Below are 20,523 nucleotides of genomic sequence, written 5' to 3' on the forward strand. Positions count from 1 at the left end.
GCTTTTCTTCTGATTGGCTCTCTGGCGGATGTATGACTCCCCCCCCTTCATGCAGCCTCCAATCCTTCCCGCCCAAGGAGGCAAGAATCGTTTTCTGATTGGCCTATTCTCTTCGCACGTTCTAGTTCCGGTTCTGAGGTGGCGGCTGAAGCTGCAAGTGATTGGAGGGCTCTGCTCCGGAAGTGCTAGCTCCGGCGGGCCTAGCGGGGCGCCGAGCGCGGCGCAGTTGGGCACCATGGCGGCCCGGCTGGCTGTTAGCCGGTGGGTCGCTGCACGTGCAGCTGCCCGGAGAGGCCCGCTGGTCTCCTGCTGGAGGTGGTCTAGCGCCGTGGCGGACACCGTGTACGACGTGGTGGTGTCGGGTGGAGGCCTGGTGGGTGCTGCCATGGCCTGTGCCTTGGGTAAGCGCAGCTCCGGGGCGGTAGTGGCGGGGGTCAGGGCTGTGGAGCAGCGACGAGGACTGTGCGAGCCCTGGCATTGTTTGCCCGAAGTCTGATCTTTGCGGATCTTGCGGTCCCTGCCTAGAGGAGACCCAGGGCCCCAAGTCAAGCATTGGTTCTTCAGGGTTGCGAAGGGTCAAAAGTGGGAGGGGCCTTAGGAGTCCTTCCAGCGCGTGGGGAACCAGACCCGTCCAGGGTTATTTAGTCATGGGCACAGTTGGAAGGGATCAGGCATTGTAGCATTGGGCTAGGCGTTGTTTTTAAAAGAGCTTCATTGAGATATGATTTGCGTACTATAAAGCTCACTCACTTAAAGCATACAATTTAGTGATTTTTAATATATTCACAGAGTTGTGCAGCCATCACCACAATAAGTTTTGAAACATTTTCATCATCCCCAAAAGAAACCTGAAGCCGTTAGTAGTCACTGCCCATTTCCCCCAAAACTCCTCAACCCTAGGCAACCACTCATGTACTTTCTATCTCTATAGATTTGCCTTTTCTGGATATATCCATATACATGGAATCTACTTAATGTTTTCAAGTTTCATCCAGGTTGTGACATGTGCCAGTACTTCATTCCTTTTTATGGCTAAATAATATTCCATTGTGTGGATATACCACATTTAGTTTATTCGTTCATCAGGTGATGGATGTTTGGATTGTTTCCACTTTTGGGCTGTTACAAATAATGCTACTATTATCTTGTATACAAACTTTTGTATAGACATGTGTTTTTGGTTAACTTGGATATAGTCCTAGGGGTAGAATTGCTGGGTCATATAGTTAACTGTGTTTAACGTTTGGAAGAAGTGCTGGTATTCTAAAGTGGCTGCACCGTTTTACATTCCCACCAGCAATACATGAGGAGTCCAATTTCTCTACATCCTGGAGAGCACTTGTGTTACCTTTTTGTTTATAGTCATGGTAGTGGGTGTCAAGTGGTATCTCCTGGGGTTTTTTTTTTTTAAAGATTTTATTTTTCTCCCCAAAGCCCCCCAGTACATAGTTGTGTATTTTTAGTTGTGGGTCCTTCCTGTTGTGGCATGTGGGACGCTGCTTCAGCATGGCTTGATGAGCGGTGCCATGTCTACACCCAGAATTCGAACCAGCGAAACCCTGGGCCGCTGAAGCAGGGCGAGTAAACTTAACCACTATCTCCTGGTTTTGATTTACATTTCCCTAATGACTACTGACGTTGGATATCCTTTCTTATGCTCCTTGGTCATTTGTAGATCTTCTTTGAAGAAATGCCTATCCAGAACCTTTGCCCATTTTTAAATTGGGCTATTTGTCTTTTTATTATTGAGTTGTAACAGTTTTTTATATATTCTGGGTACAAGTCCCTTATCAGATAAGTGATTTGCAAATATTTTCTCCCATTTTGTGGGTTGTTCTTTCACTTTCTTGAGGATGTCCTTTGAAGCACAAAAGTTTGAAATTTTGATGAAGTCTAACTTAGCAATCTTTTACCCCTTGTGCTTTTTGGTGTCATATCTAAGAATTCATTACCTAACGCAAAGTCACAAAGATTCACTCCTCTGTTTTCTTCTAAGAGTTTCATAATTTTAGCTCTTACTTTAAGCCTATGAGCTACTTTGAGTTAAACTTTGTGTGTAAGGGGAGGTAAGGACTTTGCTTTTGCATGTATAGTTCAGGCTGCTCCTCTATCTTGTGAGGTAGATATTATTTTCATATTTTATGTGAGGAAACTTGCTTAGCAAGTTTCAGTAAGGACCAGAGTCTCACAGCCAGGTGGTAGCAGAGTCAGAATTCGAATCCCAGCCACCCAGCTCCAGATTGTTTCCTGTTAACAAGTGTACAGTGACTTTTAGAAATTGGATTTGAGTTTTTTGGCCTGACAAATTAAAGGTGACTAATTGCATGGCGGTCTTTGTTGACTTCACGATCAGGAGATGACAGACACATCTTCCGTAGTGTTTCCTGCAACCGTAGGGGATAAGAAATGACAGGTACTGCCAAAGCTACTTCATTGTTTAAGCAATCAGAGTTTATTTGTGAGGGTAATAAAGTGAGGAAAAGAAAGGCAGAGAGCTACAAATCGGTACTTACGACATCCACACCACAATCAGCCAGGGAAGTCCCAAAAGGTTTGCAGCGGGCAGGAGTGCCGATTCTTCTGGTCTGGGGCAGAGCGTCCTCTCCTCAGTGAGACTCCTGTTTGTTCTTTGCTTTTGACTCTCTTTTATCCTAATGTTATCTGGGTTCTAACTTGGGGTTTCAGACATTTGGATACTTCGAGTTATTTCTTCTTGTTCCCATGGATGGGATGTTTCTATAGTTCAGTCAGGTGCCTGTTGGGGTGGCCAGCCCAGACAAGGAACATGACGCGGGACATATTCTTATTAACTTGTGCCTTGGAGTCAGGGTCGAAGTGGCCATCTCTGGCCCCTAGCCCAGACACTTTCTTTCATGTAGGGCCCAGGTCCCAGTGGCCCCGAAAGGTGGGGAGGTCAATGAACCCTGTACACCTAAGATGGGAAACTGGTGGGAAGTAATTCTTTGTATGAGCTAATGGGCTCATGGTAATTATGTAAAATAGTAATTACGTAAAATATTATCAATTATTGAACACTTGCTATGAATAGCATCTTTTGAAGTATTTTGCATACATTTTTACTTAATCCTTATAAGCAGCTTGATTGTAGATTGTGCAGATAAGTAAGTTAAAGCTCAGAAAGGTTAAGTAACTTGCACTCCAAAGTCAGTAATTAGGAGATACAAAGCGTTTCTGAGACAGATACAACTTTCTGGCAGGTATAGACCGTTGCTCCCTGACAGATATTTTGGTTGTACCTTTTGGTAAATGGGTTAAAATTGTGGTTCTCAGACTTGAGTGCATTTAAGAATCACCTGGGTTGTTTTGTTTTGTTTTTGAGTTTTGAATAACTAAGACAGGCACATATACAAAATTCAAAGGGAATTTTGAAACACAAAAGAGTATAGGGTATACACTATAAAGCATATAAAGTAAGACTTCTGTTTTTTATTGTTAGCCAGCCAGTTCTCCTCAAAGGCAATCATTGTTACTAGTTTGTGGGACATATTTTAAAAATGTGGATTCCAGGTTCCAGTTCCAGTGACTGATTCAGTTTGTCCAGATGGGGCCCAGGGCCAAATACCTCCGCAGATGGATACAGGAGGTCTGCAGACCACACTTTGCGAATGAGAAACACTGGGAAGAGCTTAATTGTCTTTTAGTGACTTTACCTCTTAATTTTTTCTACAATTCTGTATGATATGTACCTGAAACAATTTTCAATCTTACTAAAACTTTAGCGTTACAATGTTGGTGTTTTGTTATCTTTGTATTAATTTTTTCTTCCTATTTTGTACTTTTTCTCACCCTCTCCCCTGACGCTTCAAGGAGAGAAAGCGGCAATTCTTTTATAAATGTAAACAGAGAATTCTGTATTGTGACTATTTATTTTTCTGTCTCTTCCACAGAAGTATCAATTCTTAAAGTCAGGAGTGACTTTAAACAGACAATTACAGTATAGAATTCTCTGCTGAAGTTTACAAAAGAAAGGTCATGGGCGGAGTACCCCAGGTGATGAGAGTCACTGCTCTAAGTTGGTCAGAACTGCCAAACATAGGCTTACGAAAAACTGTTCGGCCACCGGCTAATTTCCTAAGAAAGCTCAGAGGAAATACTGAACGTAAAACACAGAAGCTGAAGCTCTGGGAGGGTTGGGAATCCGTCACGCAGATTGTCCAGTGAGCAAGCCTCTGCTTCTTCCTGTACAGCAGTTGAGACTGAGCAGTGTGAGAGGGAGACTGACCCTGAGCAGGTCCTCCAGCCCAGTGCTTGGGATTTTGTGCATGCTAATGTCCCCCTTGATCAGATATCCCAAAGAATATTCTTTGTTAATAGTTTATATGCTGATCAACTTTACTTTTTATTTCAACATCCTCTTAATTTTAGACAGCTGCTTTAAAAGTGAAAAATTTCCAATAGGCTCTTCATATTTCTCCATAAGTGAGTTTATGTTTTCCTTGATTCTTTTCTTCAAACTCAGATTAGTTTATGTTTTAGGCTTGAAATATCTATATTTCCTTCTCACATTGTTATTTGTAAATTATATTCTCTGGTATTTTTTTCTCCAAATGAGTATCCTAAAGTGTTACATTAAATAGCTAAAAAATAAAATATTGAACCTGGCTGTATTTTATAATAGTTCGGAAATGTAATGATTTTCCTTTTAGTTTCACAGTCTCTCATTTAAGAAAAATGTCTGGTAAGACATTGAGTATTTGCATTATGGATTGAGGAGCCATAAGAACAGAGATGGTTCTTGTCCCCAAGGAATTTAGAATCTAGCAAAGGAGAGATTTGTAAATAACTAATAGAAGGAAGAATGAAATGAAAGCTGCTCCAGAGAAACAAGCAACTGACCTGTCCTGGGGGAGAAGGTGTGTGGGTGTTTTATGAACGCTGCTGGGCAGGTGAGGCTGAGTGAGTAGGATCTGGAGGGGGCAGGTGTGCATTCTGGTGGAGTGGCTACTGCTAGATCAAGGTGATCAAGGCGTAGAGGTGTGATGGACCAGGAAGCAGTCCCCTCTCAGCAGAGTGTGGCGCCTGCTCCTGTCCTCCCACACAAAACTGCTTGATTGCTGCTGCCCGCAGGGCGGCCCACTCCACCTGGTGGACTCTCTTGTTCACTGCCTGGACAACTGGTTGACCTTGATTTTCTCACTTCCTTCATTGTATGTTAGAATAGTGCCATTCTTCTCATTTAGGTTCCAAAATATAAGGAGGGTGGAGGTTTGTGGGTTTTCTTTCCTCGTTATTAAGTAAAACCTGTAGTGCTGCTTCTCTCTCTGGTAATCGCATCACATTTTTTCCCTCCTTTCTTGGCAGCGGTGATTCCACTGCTTATCGTTTCCCTGTATCTTTCTCTGAGACACTGTGGAGGGACTGTCTCTTGTGCTGCAGTCACCCAGTGACAAAGTCCTCAAGTCCCCCTTTTAACTTTCTTACACAGATGTTTTAGGGCCAGATGTTTTAGGGGGGTACAATTGATGTATTTTTTGGCTTCCTTTTCCTTCTTTTACAAACTATAGTTTTTTATCCTTTATTTAATCTTGAGGCCGCAGTGACTTTGCTTATGAACTCTCTTTTTCTGTTGAACAAGATTTGTGATTTATAGTGACTTAATAGTTTGAAGACTGGAAATGTCTGGTGTTCAAATACCGCAGCCTTCCTTTTTTAACTTCATTCTTCCTCTGTAGGGAATTCTCTTGGCTTGTTATGGCTTTGCCGTTATTCACTTCTTTGCACATGGCACGTGGCGGACTGCCTGGAGAGGCCCTGCAGTCATGGGTCAGGTGGTTCGATGGCTGAAAGACTCCACATGGCGTTTCCTTTCCCTGCGCCCTGTAAGGAATTTGTATCTTGAGGGCTAAGGGTTTAGTTAATCTGTTGCTTCTCTTGGAATTGAGAAAGGGAATAAATTCTAATTTTCCTAAAATGATATATAATATTGCTTTTTTTTTTTTTTTTTAGGATATGATGTTCACTTTTGTGACAAGAAAATCCTCTTGCTAGAAGTAGGTCCAAAGAAAGTATTGGAGAAATTGCCAGAAACTTACAGCAACAGAGTCAGCTCCATTTCCCCTGGCTCTGCAACCCTTCTCAGTAGTGAGTAGAAGATCCTCTCTCGTAGAACCAACATCCTATTTCTCTTGGCTTTCCAGTGTGTCCTAGGGCAGGGTCACTAGAGCATCTGGCGAGCAGGGAGCTCACCGAGGAGGGGTTGGGTTGGTAATCTTGTGCATAGCTGAAGATGAAGACCCCTGAAATTGTTAATGTGTCAACTCCCAGTCTGAGGAAGACATCCCTGCAATGTGTGGATCCATCATGCAGACTTTATGCGTGATGTTTTGTCATCATGAATTGGCGGGACTGAAACTGTGTGAATTAATTACGACCATTCATGGCTAGTACTGGCACCCTCTTCATTCCCAGAGTCCACCCTCTAGGGCACTAGGGAGCCTGCATGCTAAATGCCTTTGGGGTGTAGATGGATGTGTGCACATGGAACAATTAAAAAATTGTCTTTAGGTCTCTGCCAAATGTTACTCCCTCAGGCCATCGTATCTAGAACCACCATATCTAAAATTAGACTCTCCATCACTCTTTAGCCCCTTATACTGCTTTATTTTTCTTCATAACCCTTACTATGCCTGACATTATATTATGTATTTGTTTTTTGTTTTCTGTCTCTCCAATAAGAGTGTCAGCTGCAGAAGGGCAGGGACTTGGTCCCTTTGATTCCCACTGTATGCTCAGTACCTAGAGTTGTATCTGGCACATAGTAGGTGCTCAATAAATGTTTCCTTAGTTACCCAATCTGTTTAGTACTGTGGAGTTGAAAAAAAAAAAGTTAGAAAACAACAAATAGTCTTTATCCAGAGAGTTTGTGACTTCAATACGATGATGAAGAAAAAGAAAAATATGGGTTTGGTTTCCTTTTTTATTTCTCCTGCTTTAATGTTTTGGGTTTTTTTGTTTTTTTTTTGAGAAAGATTAGCCCTGAGCTAACATCTGCTGCCAATCCTCCTCTTTTTGCTGAGGAAGACTGGCCCTGAGCTAGCATCCATGCCCATCTTCCTCTACTTTTATATGTGGGACGCCTGCCATAGCATGGCTTGCCAAGTGGTGCCATGTCTGCACCCAGGATCCGAACTGGTGAACCCCAGGCCGCCGAGAAGCGGGATGTGGGAACTTAACCACTGCACCACCAGGCCTGCCCGTCCCTTGCTTTAACATGATTTGACTTTTTGATCATGAACTCATGCTGGGTCATTTTTCATGCTGTATCACCTGAACTGGAGAACAGAGTAGCTTAGCTCCTAGCATGAAACAGGATTGAAGTGGAGAGTATTTTTTTGTTATTGGAGAACACTGAAAACAACCTCTTACTTAACAAGATGGAGGGATAAAGGGGAGCCCAGGAAGGAAGTGGGTCCCTGTGAGATTGCTCTGGTCTGTATACAGATTCTTTGTTTTATAGGTTTTGGTGCCTGGGACCACATCTGCAACATGAGATACAGAGCCTTTCGGCGAATGCAGGTGCCTCCTTTATCACTTTTGGCAAGATATCTTGGTCTGCCTTGTGTTAAGATATGGGAGTCTATGTTCTTCAGGTTTTCTGTGAATGTGGGAATAATCTCAGTCCACACTCAGTCTAAGGAATTGTGGGAAGCATTCCCAAGAGAATTTTCTTCCTACCTTATATCCTGCCAGAGGGACTGACAAGTTGATTTTTCTGATTCTGTCACTGGGGAAAGCAATACTCAATTTCTGATTGGAGTAGTGTTTCCTTTTCTTTGGATTATAATACAGTCTTTCCCTTTATGTTTCCAGGTGTGGGATGCCTGCTCGGAGGCCCTGATAGTGTTTGATAAGGATAATTTAGATGACATGGGCTATATAGTGGAAAACGATGTCATCATGCACGCCCTCACTAAGCAGTTGGAGGCTGTGTCAGGTGAGGCATCCATCTCTTCCATCTTGCTTTCACTCTCTGGAAGGGGAACTGCTTCACAATTCTAGTACTTACTGGAAGAAATGATCCCTTCTACAGATACTGAATGTCCACCATAAAGAAACCCTCTGATGGTTATTTCAGGGGGGTTCTTTTTCTACACCTTTATTCAGGTATAATTTGCATGCCATAAAATTCACCCATTTTAAGTGTACAATTCAGTGGTTTTTAGTATATTTATAGAGTTGTGCCACCATCACCACAATATCATTTTAGACCTTTTCTCTCGCCTCAAAAGGAAACCTTGTGCCCATTTACAGTCATTCCCCATTGCCATCCCCAGCCCCTGGCACCACCAATCTACTTTCTGTCTTTTGGGTTTTGCCTATTCTGGACATTTAATATACATGGATAGAATCATGCAATATGTATTCTTCCGTGTCTGACTTCTCTCACTGAAATTTTTTTTTTGAGGAGGATTAGTGCTGAGCTAACTACTGCCAATCCTCCTCTTTTTGCTGAGGAAGACTGGCCCTGAGCTAACATCCATGCCCATCTTCCTCTATTTTATACGTGGGAAACCTGCCACAGCATGGCTTTTGCCAAGTGATGCCGTGTTTGCACCCAGGATCCGAACTGGTGAACCCCGGGCCGCTGAGAAGCGGGACGTGCGCACTTAACGGCTACGCCACCGGGCCAGCCCCTCACTAAACATGGATTTTTGAGATTCATTCATGTTATATAGCATGTATCAGTACTCCATTCTTTTTTTTATTACCAAATAGTATTCCATTGTGTGGATATACCACATTCTGTTTATCCATTCATCAGTTGATGGGCATTTGGGTTGTTTCCATTTTTGGTGATTATGAATATATGAACATTTGTGTACAAGTTTTTGTGTGGATGTATGTTTTCATTTCTTCTGGGTGGATACTTAGGAGTAGAATTGCTAGGTCATATAATAATTCTGTGTTTAACATTTTCATAAACTGCCGAACTTTTTCAAAGAGGCTGCACCATTTCATTTTCCCACCAGTAATGTACAAGGGTTCCAGTTTCACCAGACCCTTTTTTAAAATAGCCATCCTAGTGACTGTGAAATGGTGTCTAATTATAGTTTTGATTGTACTTCCTCGATGACTAATAATGTTGAGCATCTTTTCATGTGCTTATTGGCTATTTGTGTATCTTCTTTGGAGAAATGTCTATTCAAAATCTTTTACCCATTTTAAAATTGGATTATTTGTCCTTTTATTTTTGAGTTATGAGTTCTTTATATATTCTGGATATAAATTCCTTGTCAGATATGATTTGCACATATTTCAGGGTTGTTCTAGAGAGAGAAAAGTTGGAAGCAACTTAAGTGCTTTTTGATGTAGGATAGTAGCTCATCCATGTAATGAACTTCTCTGCAGCTTTTAAAGACAATTTAGATCTAATATTTAGTCACTTAGAAATGTGTCTTATATTTGTGAAAAAAAGTATGTGTCCTGTGATCCCATTTGTGTGTGAGAGTGTGTGGGTGTGTGTGCATATACACGCATGGGAGATCATCTGGAAAACTATTTGGCAAAGGTTTAACTGTAGTTGTCTCTGAGTGGTATGATTAAGGGTGATTTTTTTCCTCCTTTTGAACCTTTCTTTGTTGTTCAGACCTTTGCAGTGAGATATCATTTTTATGATCAGAAAAGTAATATGATTTCCAGTGGGAAGAAAAATCTTATGAAATCCAGAACTTGTTTGAGCCTATGGTATCCCCAGCTCCTTTGCTCTGAAAGCACATTGGGTTCATTTCTGCATAGAGTGAAACTAGAGGAGCAGGAGCGTGAAGGCAGGAAGAGAGAGTGCCTGGCGCAGGCTGGTAATGCAGTGGGAACTTACCTCTGGTTTTTTTTTTTGACACTGATTCATCCCTGTGACTTCTGTCATTTATCAGTTCTCAGACCATAGCATTGATCACATGAGTTATTTTTTAGATTTTACTTTTCTTGTTTAAGAGTAAATGATAAGAGACAGCTCTCCTGGGACTTTGCTTTAGGTTTAGTTCTGGCTTTTTCCTCAGCTTGTGTGGGCCGCCTTTCTAATGTTTGTTTTTTTCTCTTCTGACCTCCCTAGACCGAGTGACGGTTCTCTACAGGAGCAAAGCAGTCGGCTATACCTGGCCTTACTCATTTCCCATGGCAGACTCCAGCCCTTGGGTTCAGATTACCCTAGGTGATGGCAGCACCCTCCAGACCAAATTGTTGGTAGTTGAAGATTCTTATTTTGCCAGGGGTCTTGCATATCCACATCTTATCCTGGATTCTAGGGCCTCTAGTTTCGGATCTAAGCTATAGTTGAAGTTAATTTTAGGCAAAACTTTTGGTTGTAAGGACCAGTGCCACTCAAACCAGCTCAAGTTAAGATGGTCTTGTAAATCCTGTACAGGAAGCAATCTCCTGGGCTGTCTTAGGTCATGAAATAAAGGATAGCCAGCCTCACAGGGACAAGAACCAGAGTGTCAGAAACTGAGGCTGTTCTCTCCCTTTTAGGAGTCCCTGCAGTCACTCATCTCCTTTCATCTGGCGTTTGTTTCTCTCCTTCTGTTCGTCAGCTTCCCCTTTTACGTAGCCGCCATTCCTAACCTCACATTAGGACTGTTCGGCTCCAGTGCTTACTTTATTGCTAATTCAAATATCCGGAGAATTTGGCTCAGTTTAACCTATGGCTGGCAACTCTTGGGTCAGATGTCCAGCTTTGGTCCATTAGCTGAGGCTGGGGTCACATATGTAAGGCTGCTCCTCTAAGGCTGCAAATGAGGCAGGCATGATATAAAGTTACCTGCTGTGATAAAAAGCAGGCTTGCCAACAGTTGGAACCAGAGAAAACTTTTAGGAGGCAGAGACAAATTTCTGGAACAGTTTCACTTACTAAGAGGTCGTAAGACTTAGCAGGCTCTTGTTTCCATGCAGATTGGTGCAGATGGTCACAACTCAGGAGTACGGCAGGCTGCTGGAATCCAGAATGTTAGCTGGAACTATGACCAGTCTGCTGTCGTCGCTACTCTGCATTTATCAGAGGTAAGATCCTGAGTCCACCATCTGGGGACCCCACTTCTCTTTAATAGGTACTAGGTACTTCTCACAGAAATTCTTTCTCTACTGTAGGCCACAGAAAACAACGTAGCTTGGCAGAGATTTCTTCCCTCTGGGCCCATTGCTCTGCTCCCGGTAAGAAGTCCTTCTGGCTAGTCTGCTTAAACATCTCCAGCCTTCCTCTTTTAAGACTTCACTTTCTTTCAGTCTTTTTTTTTTGTAAGATTTTATTTTTCCTTTTTCTCCCCAAAGCCCTCGGTACATAGTTGTATATTTTTAGTTGTGGGTCCTTCTAGTTGTGGCATGTGGGATGCCGCCTCAGCATGGCTTGATGAGCGGTGCCATGTCCGTGCCCGGGATCTGAACCAGCGAAACACTGGGCCACTGAAGCAGAATGCACGAACCCAACCACTTGGCCACGGGGCTGGCCCCTCCCTTTCTCTCAGTCTTTTTCTGGTTTCAGGGGAATATGCTCAGGCTAGCTTTGTTTCCTCTTCTTATCTTCCTTTATGCTTGAGAGCTCCCAAGAACAGAAGTTTTAGTCCTTAGTATTGATGGTCTTCCTTTGACGCAGCTCTCAGACACCTTGAGTTCCTTGGTTTGGTCCACATCCCATGAGCACGCAGCAGAGCTGGTCAGCATGGATGAGGAAAAGTTTGTGGATGCCATTAACTCTGCCTTTGTGAGTATCGGCTTGTCCAGCTGATGATGTGTTGCAGGGTAGATAGAGAAAGGTGGTTTTGAGTAAAGAAGGGAATAACCAACCAGCTGCCCCTTTGTAACTGTAACGCTTGATCTGGATTACATGGAGGAGGGTGTTCAGGGAAATGCAGAACAGCAGAAATTAATAACTTGTGTGCTCTTCTGAGGGTTGTAGGCTGCTGTTAGGCTATCTGAAAACAGCTGCCTGGGTGGTAGTTACTTGGATAAGTAACTTTTTCTGAAGCTGTGATACTTGGATCATTTTGAACAGCTCGTCTAGGTTCCCAGTACCTGAACCTTTGCAGCCTGATTCATCACAGTGTTCGTGGGGAGGGGCTGAGCACATTTCAGCAGGGGGCGTAAGAGTAAGCTTTGTAAACAGACAAGGGGTCAGTACTGGTTTTACCTGTTAATATCCTGAAAAATGGAAATAGTATCACCAACCTCTCAGGGTTTAATAATAATAATTAGTAATAGTAATGAAAGTCTTTTAAAATGAGAGAATTTATGTAAAATGCTTGTAACATACCTAGTATATTAGAGATGCTCGACAAATGGTAATAATTATTCTGGAGTAGACACAACCTTTAGATAACGTGGGCACCCATATTTTTGGGCTTAAGTGCCACATTTATCTGAATTCACTAATAGTAATAATTGGTAACATTTGTTGAGTGCTTACTACGTGCTAGGTAAAGGCGCTGAGTTCTGTGTGTATTTGTGTATTTAATTCAGTGACCCTTTGAGATAGGTACTATTATTAGGCCCATTAGAGAGAGGGGTAACTTACCCAAGGTCATACATCAAGTGGCAAAGCTGGATTCTGAAACCAGACTGGGCCTCGAGCCTGTGCTTTTAACCACCGAACTGCACAACCTTACTAATGACTTCACACTGGTTTACACTGAATTACTTGAGCTCTACTGCTCTGTAGTAGCAATAAGCATAAAAGGAACTGAACATACTGAAGTGGCTTCCAAGATAAATGTGAATGCTACCCCTCTCTGAGTCATTTAGCATATATTCCTGGCACAGGCCTTTGCAGCATATTCATTCAGCAACAGTTACAAGTGCCTTCTATGTAGAGGGCTCTGGAGATAGAGAGACAAATGAGACACAGTCCCTGCTTTCAGGAAGCTCGTAGTCAAGTGAGAGAGAAAGATAAATAAATGACAATTTCAGTACAGTGGTAGAAGTATGCATAGGATGCTATGGGAGCACAGCAGGGTTTGGAGGGAGGTTTACAAACAGAGGTGACAGCTTCTGGATGCTCTGAGATGTTATCCTGGTGAACTAGTAGTGGGAGAACATTCTAAGCAGAGGGGGATGTCAGAGGCAAGGAGATGTTGCAGAATGGGCTACACTGTGGTTGGCATATGGTTATTGAGGGTGGGGATCAATGAAAGGTGAAGTTCAGAGGTAGGCAGGGGCAGCTGGTGAGCAGTTTGATCCTAAAATCTGTGAGGAGTGATGGGAAGTTATGTTTTGCATTTGTTTGAGGGGCTTATCATTTGTGGTCTAGATCACTTTAAGCATGTTAGGTAGCATTATCCTTGGCTTTGGTTATAAAAAAGTTTTCCTTGTTGAATTTTTAATTCCCTGCTAGTCACTGATGAAATTTTACTTTGTTTGTTTTGTGGCTGATGCTGTTCAGTGGAGTGATGTTAACCACACGGACTTCATCGACTCAGCTGGCACCATGCTGCACTATGCGATTGCCTTTCTGAAGCCCACTAAGGTCTCAGCTCGCCAGCTGCCCCCAAGTGTAGCCAGGGTGGATGCCAAAAGCCGAGCACTATTTCCTCTTGGGTTGGGACATGCTGCTGAGTACGTCCGGCCTCGGCTGGCGCTCATTGGGTAAGATAATAAGAGAGCAGGGCTGCTCCCGTCTCACTCTGCTCCTGGAGGCCACACCTGAACTTTTCTTTATTCATAGGGATGCAGCCCACAGAGTCCATCCACTTGCAGGACAAGGGGTCAACATGGGCTTTGGGGATATCTCCAGCTTGGTCCACCACCTCAGTACTGCAGCCTTCAATGGGAAAGACTTAGGTAAGGATTCAGGTATCTTAAACAAGTATCCAGAAGTAATGTAGTTAGGGAAGATCAGGACCCCAAAATGGCTCTCAGTAGCCAGATGTGGTGGACATAAGTGTATCTGGTTTGCTAGGAAAGAAAAGCTCACTGTTGGATTAGGGATTTAACCTGTCCTCTTTCCTCCAGGCTCCATGAGCCACCTCACAGGTTATGAAACAGACAGACAGCGTCACAACACTGCTCTTCTGGCTGCTACTGATGTTCTAAAACGGCTCTACTCCACCAATGCCACTCCACTTGTGCTGCTCAGGACGTGGGGCTTGCAGGCCACAAATGCAGTCTCTCCACTCAAAGTAAGAAGGCGCTCACGGCTCTCCAAGAATCTTGCTGAGGATTCACTTTGCCAATGACTGTTAAATTCTTTGAATTAATTTTCTTGCCTATAAAATTATGGTCTCTGTCTACCTTCCCCAGTGGTTATGAGCAAAGAGTCTTTGCTGGGCTTGTGGGTGCTCGGGCCCACAACTAAGCAGGACCTTTATATAAGGAAGGGCTTAAAGTAGTCAGTAGGGATTTTTTAAAGATAAAGATGTTTAAGCTACTTTTGCTGCTTGGCCAGCTTCTTTCCTGAGAAACTTCCCCTTAAAGACACTTTGGAGGAACTTTTGGGAGGTATCTGTCTGGATCTTTTGCTAAGTTTTTGCTTTAATCACTTTGGATATTTTAAAGTATTTTCTTTACCTGCCCTCACACTTTAGTGTCAGAGTTTATCACTCACTTTGTTTCATTTTTCTCCAGGAACAGATTATGGCCTTTGCAAGCAAATGAATGCTCCCCTTCTGGAGATTATGTGGATGACAAAAGAACATCCTTTCCCAAGACCATCATATATTCTCAAGATTTAATTTAATTTAATAAATTTACTTAACCTTAGAATTTTCCAGTCTCTTTTTCTCCTCTGCTTAATGGGCCTGTGGACTCCGAAAATGAGTGATAATTTGCTATGAGGAGGACATATCAACCAAGTCAAGAAAAAAACCCAAAGGAAGACTCTTCTGATTTGGTTGAAAAGAGCTTTTTATTACTAAAACAAAAATCATTGAGGTGCTGTCTCATTCATTTTCACTTGTTAACAATCCTTTCTAAAGAGATTTATACAATTGGCTTTTTTTATGCTGGTTGTAAATTTATACAATTGTGGGTTTTTTGATAAAGACAATTAGAAATATTTGATACATTTTTGTTAGAATTGCTGTTTTAAGATTAACATTAGAATGCAAATTAAACAGATTGTTTTAACCTTTGTTATAGGTGCACTGGACTTTCTGAAAAGAAAACCACATCTTATTAATGCTAGTTATTACTTCCTCTTTACAGCACCAGATTTCAATTTTATTTATAGTTCCTCTCTGGGACACCACTGTCTGTTCAGTAATAAAATGATAAATAATTTCGTTGCACAGGTTTGAAGACCTCAGGAACTAGGTCAAAAGGGAAACTCTGATTAGCAGCAGAATTTCATATTTGGTGGCAGACAGGTGGCCAACTTGGGCATAGGGCACGGTGTTTTGCTGTGGGTTTTTGTAGAGCTACCTTCACAGTATCAGAGATGCCTCTTGAAGAGATTTGTTTTTTTTTTTTTAAGATTTTATTTTTTCCTTTTTCTCCCCAAAGCCCCCAGGTACATAGTTGTATATTCTTAGTTGTGGGTCGTTCTAGTTGTGGCATGTGGGACGCTGCCTCAGCGTGGCTTGATGAGCGGTGCCATGTCCGCACCCAGGATCCGAAGTGGCGAAACCCTGGGCCGCTGACGCGGAGTGCGCGAACTTAACAACTTGGCCACAGGGCCAGCTCTGGGAATAATTTTTGAAGGCATAAGAAGTTTGTTACCACAGGGGAGCTGTTCAGGCAAATGTGGAAGTTTTATAAGGTACGAGAGTAAAAAAGTGACAATGTCACAAACCTTCCTGGAATCTCAGGAAAAATGTGCCCAGAATAAAAGATAGCAGTTACTGTGAAAAGCTATGTGACTGACTACTGGCAGAGTCAGAAAGGTCAGTGTAGGGAGAAATGGTCATCCTTCATCAAAAAATAGAAAGGCAACCCAGATAAGGAGAACATGGACTCTCCAAATGTATGCAATCACAACCAGGTAAGATAGGAAGAATTTTAAGGCACACCTTGCAAGGACCTCTATAACCCATAGAGGATGTTCTTCAGATGCTGATGGTGACAAACATCCACTATGTTCCAGGCCATGTCCTAAGTAGTTGAAGTATATAAACACATTTACAGAAAGGTAACTTAACCAGCAATGTTTAGACTCTGTAGGACCCCTTAAGAGGCCCAGAAGGTACACTAAGGGGCAGAAAGGACATTATAGACAAATCATTTTTCCTAAGAAATATAAATTGTCACTTCAGATTGTTCTTAAAATGGATAAATTGGTTAATTCTCCAGATGTTCTTTTGATAAGATTATCAAAATACGTATAGATGAATTTCTGGAGTTATGCATATAATGCATCTACACAAGAGTTCTGAAGATATTTGGGATGACCAAAGGAGTATGCTGAGCAACACATGGCCCCGGTTTATAAGAAAAGCTTCAGAGGCAAGCTGTGGTATAAAGACCTGGGACTCTTACCTCTCTGGACCCATCAAGCTGGAGGAGTCTTTAGTTAACACAGCTTATTACCTCTTGGGAAAACAAGAGGAGAGGAATACAAGAGGAAATGGTCTCTCCCTAATCATGGGAACAACATTTAGCGTATGATGATTGGTTCTAGCACCCTACTTTTCTGACAAAGATGGTAAGAAGCCATGTGGTATATTAAAGAAGAGACCATAAAGGACTTGGGAGGAGTTTTCTTCAAAAGACTGAAAGGCTATGGAAGGAGAGAAGAGAGCAAAACTAAGACCAGTGAGAAGAAGCTGGATTTCAGCTCAATATAAGGAGGGGTTTTTTAACATCAGTGCAGTCCCCAAATGGAATGAGCTATCAGAAAACATGCCTAAATAGAAGCTGAATAATAACCAGTTAGAAATGTTATGGGAATTCTGCAATGAGTAGAAGATTGGATCATAGTGTTGGGCTGTTTCTAACTCTAAAGACTTTATTTCATTATGTATAACAATTTTTTTGAGGAAGACAATAGGTATAAAGGTGACCTTGTATAATAAAAGTCAGTGTGAAGACTCTGAAGAAATTCCACATTGAATTAAAAAAAAAATCCAAAATTTGGGGATTGAGGATGTAGAAATTTGCCTAGTTACTTAAACATATCAGATGTTAAGTCTTTATTGATTCAATGGAATAACTTTAAAAAATAAGTTTCCCCAGGAACTGGTGTGAGGGCCAGGTATATTTAATATCTTTTGTGAGAAAGTTGAAAGCGAGAGTCTACTGTAAAAGCTACAAGTTTGGGGAGGTACAAACTCTGCGGGAAAGGAGCTGGAGGTAAAGAGCCAAGGCAGAGGAGGCAGATGACAGGAAGATCTTTCAAATCCAAGAGACTCGAGTGGGCAGAGAGCAGCAGATGATGGTCATGTGGGAAAGTGCAAGATAATGAATTTTAGGGGAAATAATTCACAAAATCAAGAGCTCTGAGTATTCAAACTCAAAAAGAGAATCCACTTTTTATTTCTTAGACATACAAAAAAAACGAGTTTAGGATGACAAATTACTATAAACATTAGCCTGCTAGGAGGTACTGGCACTGAATACACACACATTCCTATAAGGTTAGACATGTTCATTAATCTCAGGATTGACTGATAAAAAGTTGATTAAAAAAAGGTGACATACAAGGCAGACACACCCTCCCAAAACGCGTCCCTAGAGACTTGATGGCTTCCTTTCTTAAGACTGGGATCTGCCCAGTTACGGTTGCTTTCCATCCTGCTAAGATTTAGCATGGCTGTCTGCTGGCTGATTGGAGCTAGCACAAAGCAGGATCACACAACTTGAGATATGGTACTTTTTCTCCCCCTTAAATTATACATGAAAAGAGTGTACCTCCCCAAACTTGTAGCTTTCACAGTAGACTTTTTCAGGGGAGATGGGTGGAGGTAAGTGTGGGACAGGGTAGAATGTAGGAGGAACAAAAAAACCTGGTATTGATAGGGCATGGGATTGCAATCATTCAGCTTAGTTTAGCAGGTAAGAGGAAAATTAAAATATTCAAAGGAATGAGGCACTCAAAAGGTTGAAATGAGAATTTTCTTTGGTTTCCAGGGACCTGTCCCTGGGCTCTCCAAGGTTAAGTTCCAAAGCTGTTCCTTTTGGCTATCACACAAGGAATCTCAAAGATTTAGACTCTGGTGCCAGCTGTGCACACAGAATGGTTAGATAACAGTTCACATTAGATGTGTAAAATTAATTAAATCCAGATCTCTAGACTTAAGGGCAAAACCTGTCTACAAAAGCCCCTCACTCCTGATGAAACCAGCTGCTGGGCTTCAGTCTAGGCTGTCCCCAGACTAGCTCAGAACATGGCTGAGTCCTCTCTCCTTCTCCCTTTAAAAAGGTTGTTGGTGAATGCAGGCCTCAGAGGAAGGGTTTGGCCTCAGTTGGAGATGCCCAGAGACTGCAGCAGATGAAAGGTGGCCCCCAAGGCCCAGCCTGTCTCTATGTTGTTCACTTTCTTTGCAAGCTGTTGGGGAAGAGAAAAAAAAGTTCACATTTTCATTCAATTTTCAACTCTAAGAAGCATGACATGGGCAGAGCATATCTGCAAAGATCATCCACAAAGCCAAACCAAGGCAAAACTGAGAGTAGCCAGTCTTGGAGACTTTCCACTACCCCTCTCTGTAAGTTTCCCTCCCGCCATAGCCTATCACCCCTACACCTGCCAGTTGGATCCCTGTATCTTCTGGCCAGGAAGTGGTCCCACCCAAGCCTTCTACACAGGCTTCTAAACTCTTTCCCTAATCCTTAAACTAAATATAACAGGAGTTGGGAATAGATTTAGGGATAGGAAAAGAACATACTAAACTTCTCAATTCATACTTTATAAGCAACTGCATCTTCTTAAGCACTAATGGTAACCAACCAAGGCATTTAAGGCATTCTAGGCCAGGTTGTGCCTCAATTAGTTCAGTGACCTTGGGCAAAGTTTAGACCCAATTTCCTAACCACATAACAAAGGGATTAGATTAGTGTTTATCAAATTGTGTTTTTCACAATCCTAGGGGATCATGGAAAAGACTTCAAAGAAGGAAGGGAGGCCAAGTGGTGAAGGAGTTCCAGGCCCCCTATCTGCTTCAATCCGATAGCTCCACTTTTATCAGTTTACTGGCATTCTGCATAAGCTTTTGTTGAATAAAGATGCTACCGCCACCACACACATAAAACGTTTGGAAACCAATGGATTGATTTTATTCTTTCCTTCTAGTACTAACTTCTTATGACACAATACTTATCTGTGTTGACCTGATGAATCTAGTCTAGTCACTGTGCCCAAAACTAGGAAGAATGGCATGTGAATCATTATCTTGAGGTTTAGTCTGAGACACCTGCGTCAAATTGGGAGTGTCCCCCCACACCAAATGCTCTTCCTGTGTCCTCAGGACTGGGCTGACAGTCTGGGGATACAGGTGCCGAAGTGAAGTGATCTCTGGGACGGGACTGTCCACTCCTGATTTAAATTCTGCTGCCATTGAAATCAGAAAGACTAAAAGGATGCCAACACTGGAAATAGCAGAAAATTGTCCTTAAATAACTTGGTTAATATTGATGCTTAATTAGAGGAAGTTGTTAACTTAGTATGTATTGAGGGCTTAGGATGACCTCTCTTATCTGTAAATCTATCCTCAATTGGTGTGAAATGCCTACGGAAATAGTGACACCAATATTAACAACTTACTATGTGCATTGTGCTTTAAATGCATTATCTCAATTTTCATAGCAGCCCTACGAAATAGGTACTCTAAGGATCCCTGTGTTTTGGATGAGGAACCTAAAAGTTAGAGAGGGGGAGTAAATCATCTAACGTTACAGAGCTAGTAAGCTTGCAGAATCAGAACTTGAACCCAGATCTGATGGCCAACAGAGCCAATGCTTTAAACACTACACTATACTGACTCTACTGGCAAGTAACTCTTCTGTGTTAGGCACTTTAAATGCGATGTTCTTGGCAGATACAACACATTAAATCCAAATACTTTAGTAAAAATGAGTTTATGAAATCTGTATAACACAAGAAGTGGGGCAATGTAAACCCATCTGGAACTGAGGAAACAGGAAGGGGAAGTGTGGCACAAGGGAAGGTAGGGGGTGCTTCAAAGACAAAATACAGTCTACTTACTTGACCCCAAAGTTCAAAGTTGCCTTGTCCCATAGCTATATTTTTGTCACATCTCCTCTTATAGACTATATGCTATTTGAGAACAAAGATTACATCTTAATCATCTTTGTAACTATAATGTACAATAATTCAATTATGGTAGCGAAGACATGAAAATAATGAAATGGATGATGTGTTTAGAATAGATAAATAAATTACTACAGATAAAGTTGTGCTTCCGTGTGCTGAAACAGATGGAAAGAGATAGGAAGATAAAGAGTGACCCAAGATTCAAGAGGCGTTAAACATACAAGGCACACATAAAATCTGTATGACATACTACATATATGCAAGGCAGTCGATATTCATGAGGTCTTAAATCAGCCACTCATTGGTGACACTCTTCTGGTCCCTCATGTCCTCTGCCAAGTTAAACCATCTAATGGGCTAATGAGTGAGCTAATGCTACC

At 42.1% G+C, this 20,523-nt stretch overlaps 2 protein-coding genes across 34 annotated transcripts in view; one reads left to right on the top strand and one right to left on the bottom strand.

Moving 5' to 3' along the window:
- Positions 1-28: 28 nt before the first annotated feature.
- On the top strand, positions 29-14,700 carry COQ6 (coenzyme Q6, monooxygenase). 3 transcript variants are annotated; one of them, XM_001490168.7, is made up of 12 exons: positions 29-401; positions 5,968-6,102; positions 7,478-7,536; positions 7,831-7,954; positions 10,070-10,200; positions 10,906-11,013; positions 11,101-11,163; positions 11,603-11,710; positions 13,385-13,587; positions 13,667-13,782; positions 13,954-14,120; positions 14,566-14,700. In XM_001490168.7, the coding sequence occupies exons 1-12, from the start codon at positions 29-31 to the stop codon at positions 14,593-14,595; spliced, it is 1,617 nt and encodes a 538-aa protein (XP_001490218.3). In that variant the 3' UTR covers positions 14,596-14,700. The 3 variants fall into 3 exon arrangements, with proteins under 3 accessions (XP_001490218.3, XP_070106205.1, XP_070106204.1); XM_070250104.1 differs by lacking the exon at positions 13,954-14,120; XM_070250103.1 differs by lacking the exon at positions 10,070-10,200 and having other exon boundaries at positions 264-401.
- A 2,679-nt stretch (positions 14,701-17,379) lies between these two features.
- ENTPD5 (ectonucleoside triphosphate diphosphohydrolase 5 (inactive)) overlaps positions 17,380-20,523 on the bottom strand; it is a 32,003-nt gene continuing 28,859 nt past the window's right edge. For all 31 annotated transcript variants that reach the window (XM_070250122.1, XM_023628086.2, XM_070250124.1 and 28 more), the window contains one exon: positions 17,380-18,421. In XM_070250122.1, coding sequence (XP_070106223.1) covers positions 18,335-18,421 — 87 coding nt within the window. In that variant the 3' untranslated portion in view covers positions 17,380-18,334. The remainder of the gene's footprint in view (positions 18,422-20,523) is intronic.

Source organism: Equus caballus, chromosome 24 (genome assembly GCF_041296265.1).
Source record: "Equus caballus isolate H_3958 breed thoroughbred chromosome 24, TB-T2T, whole genome shotgun sequence".
NCBI lineage: Eukaryota > Metazoa > Chordata > Mammalia > Perissodactyla > Equidae > Equus > Equus caballus.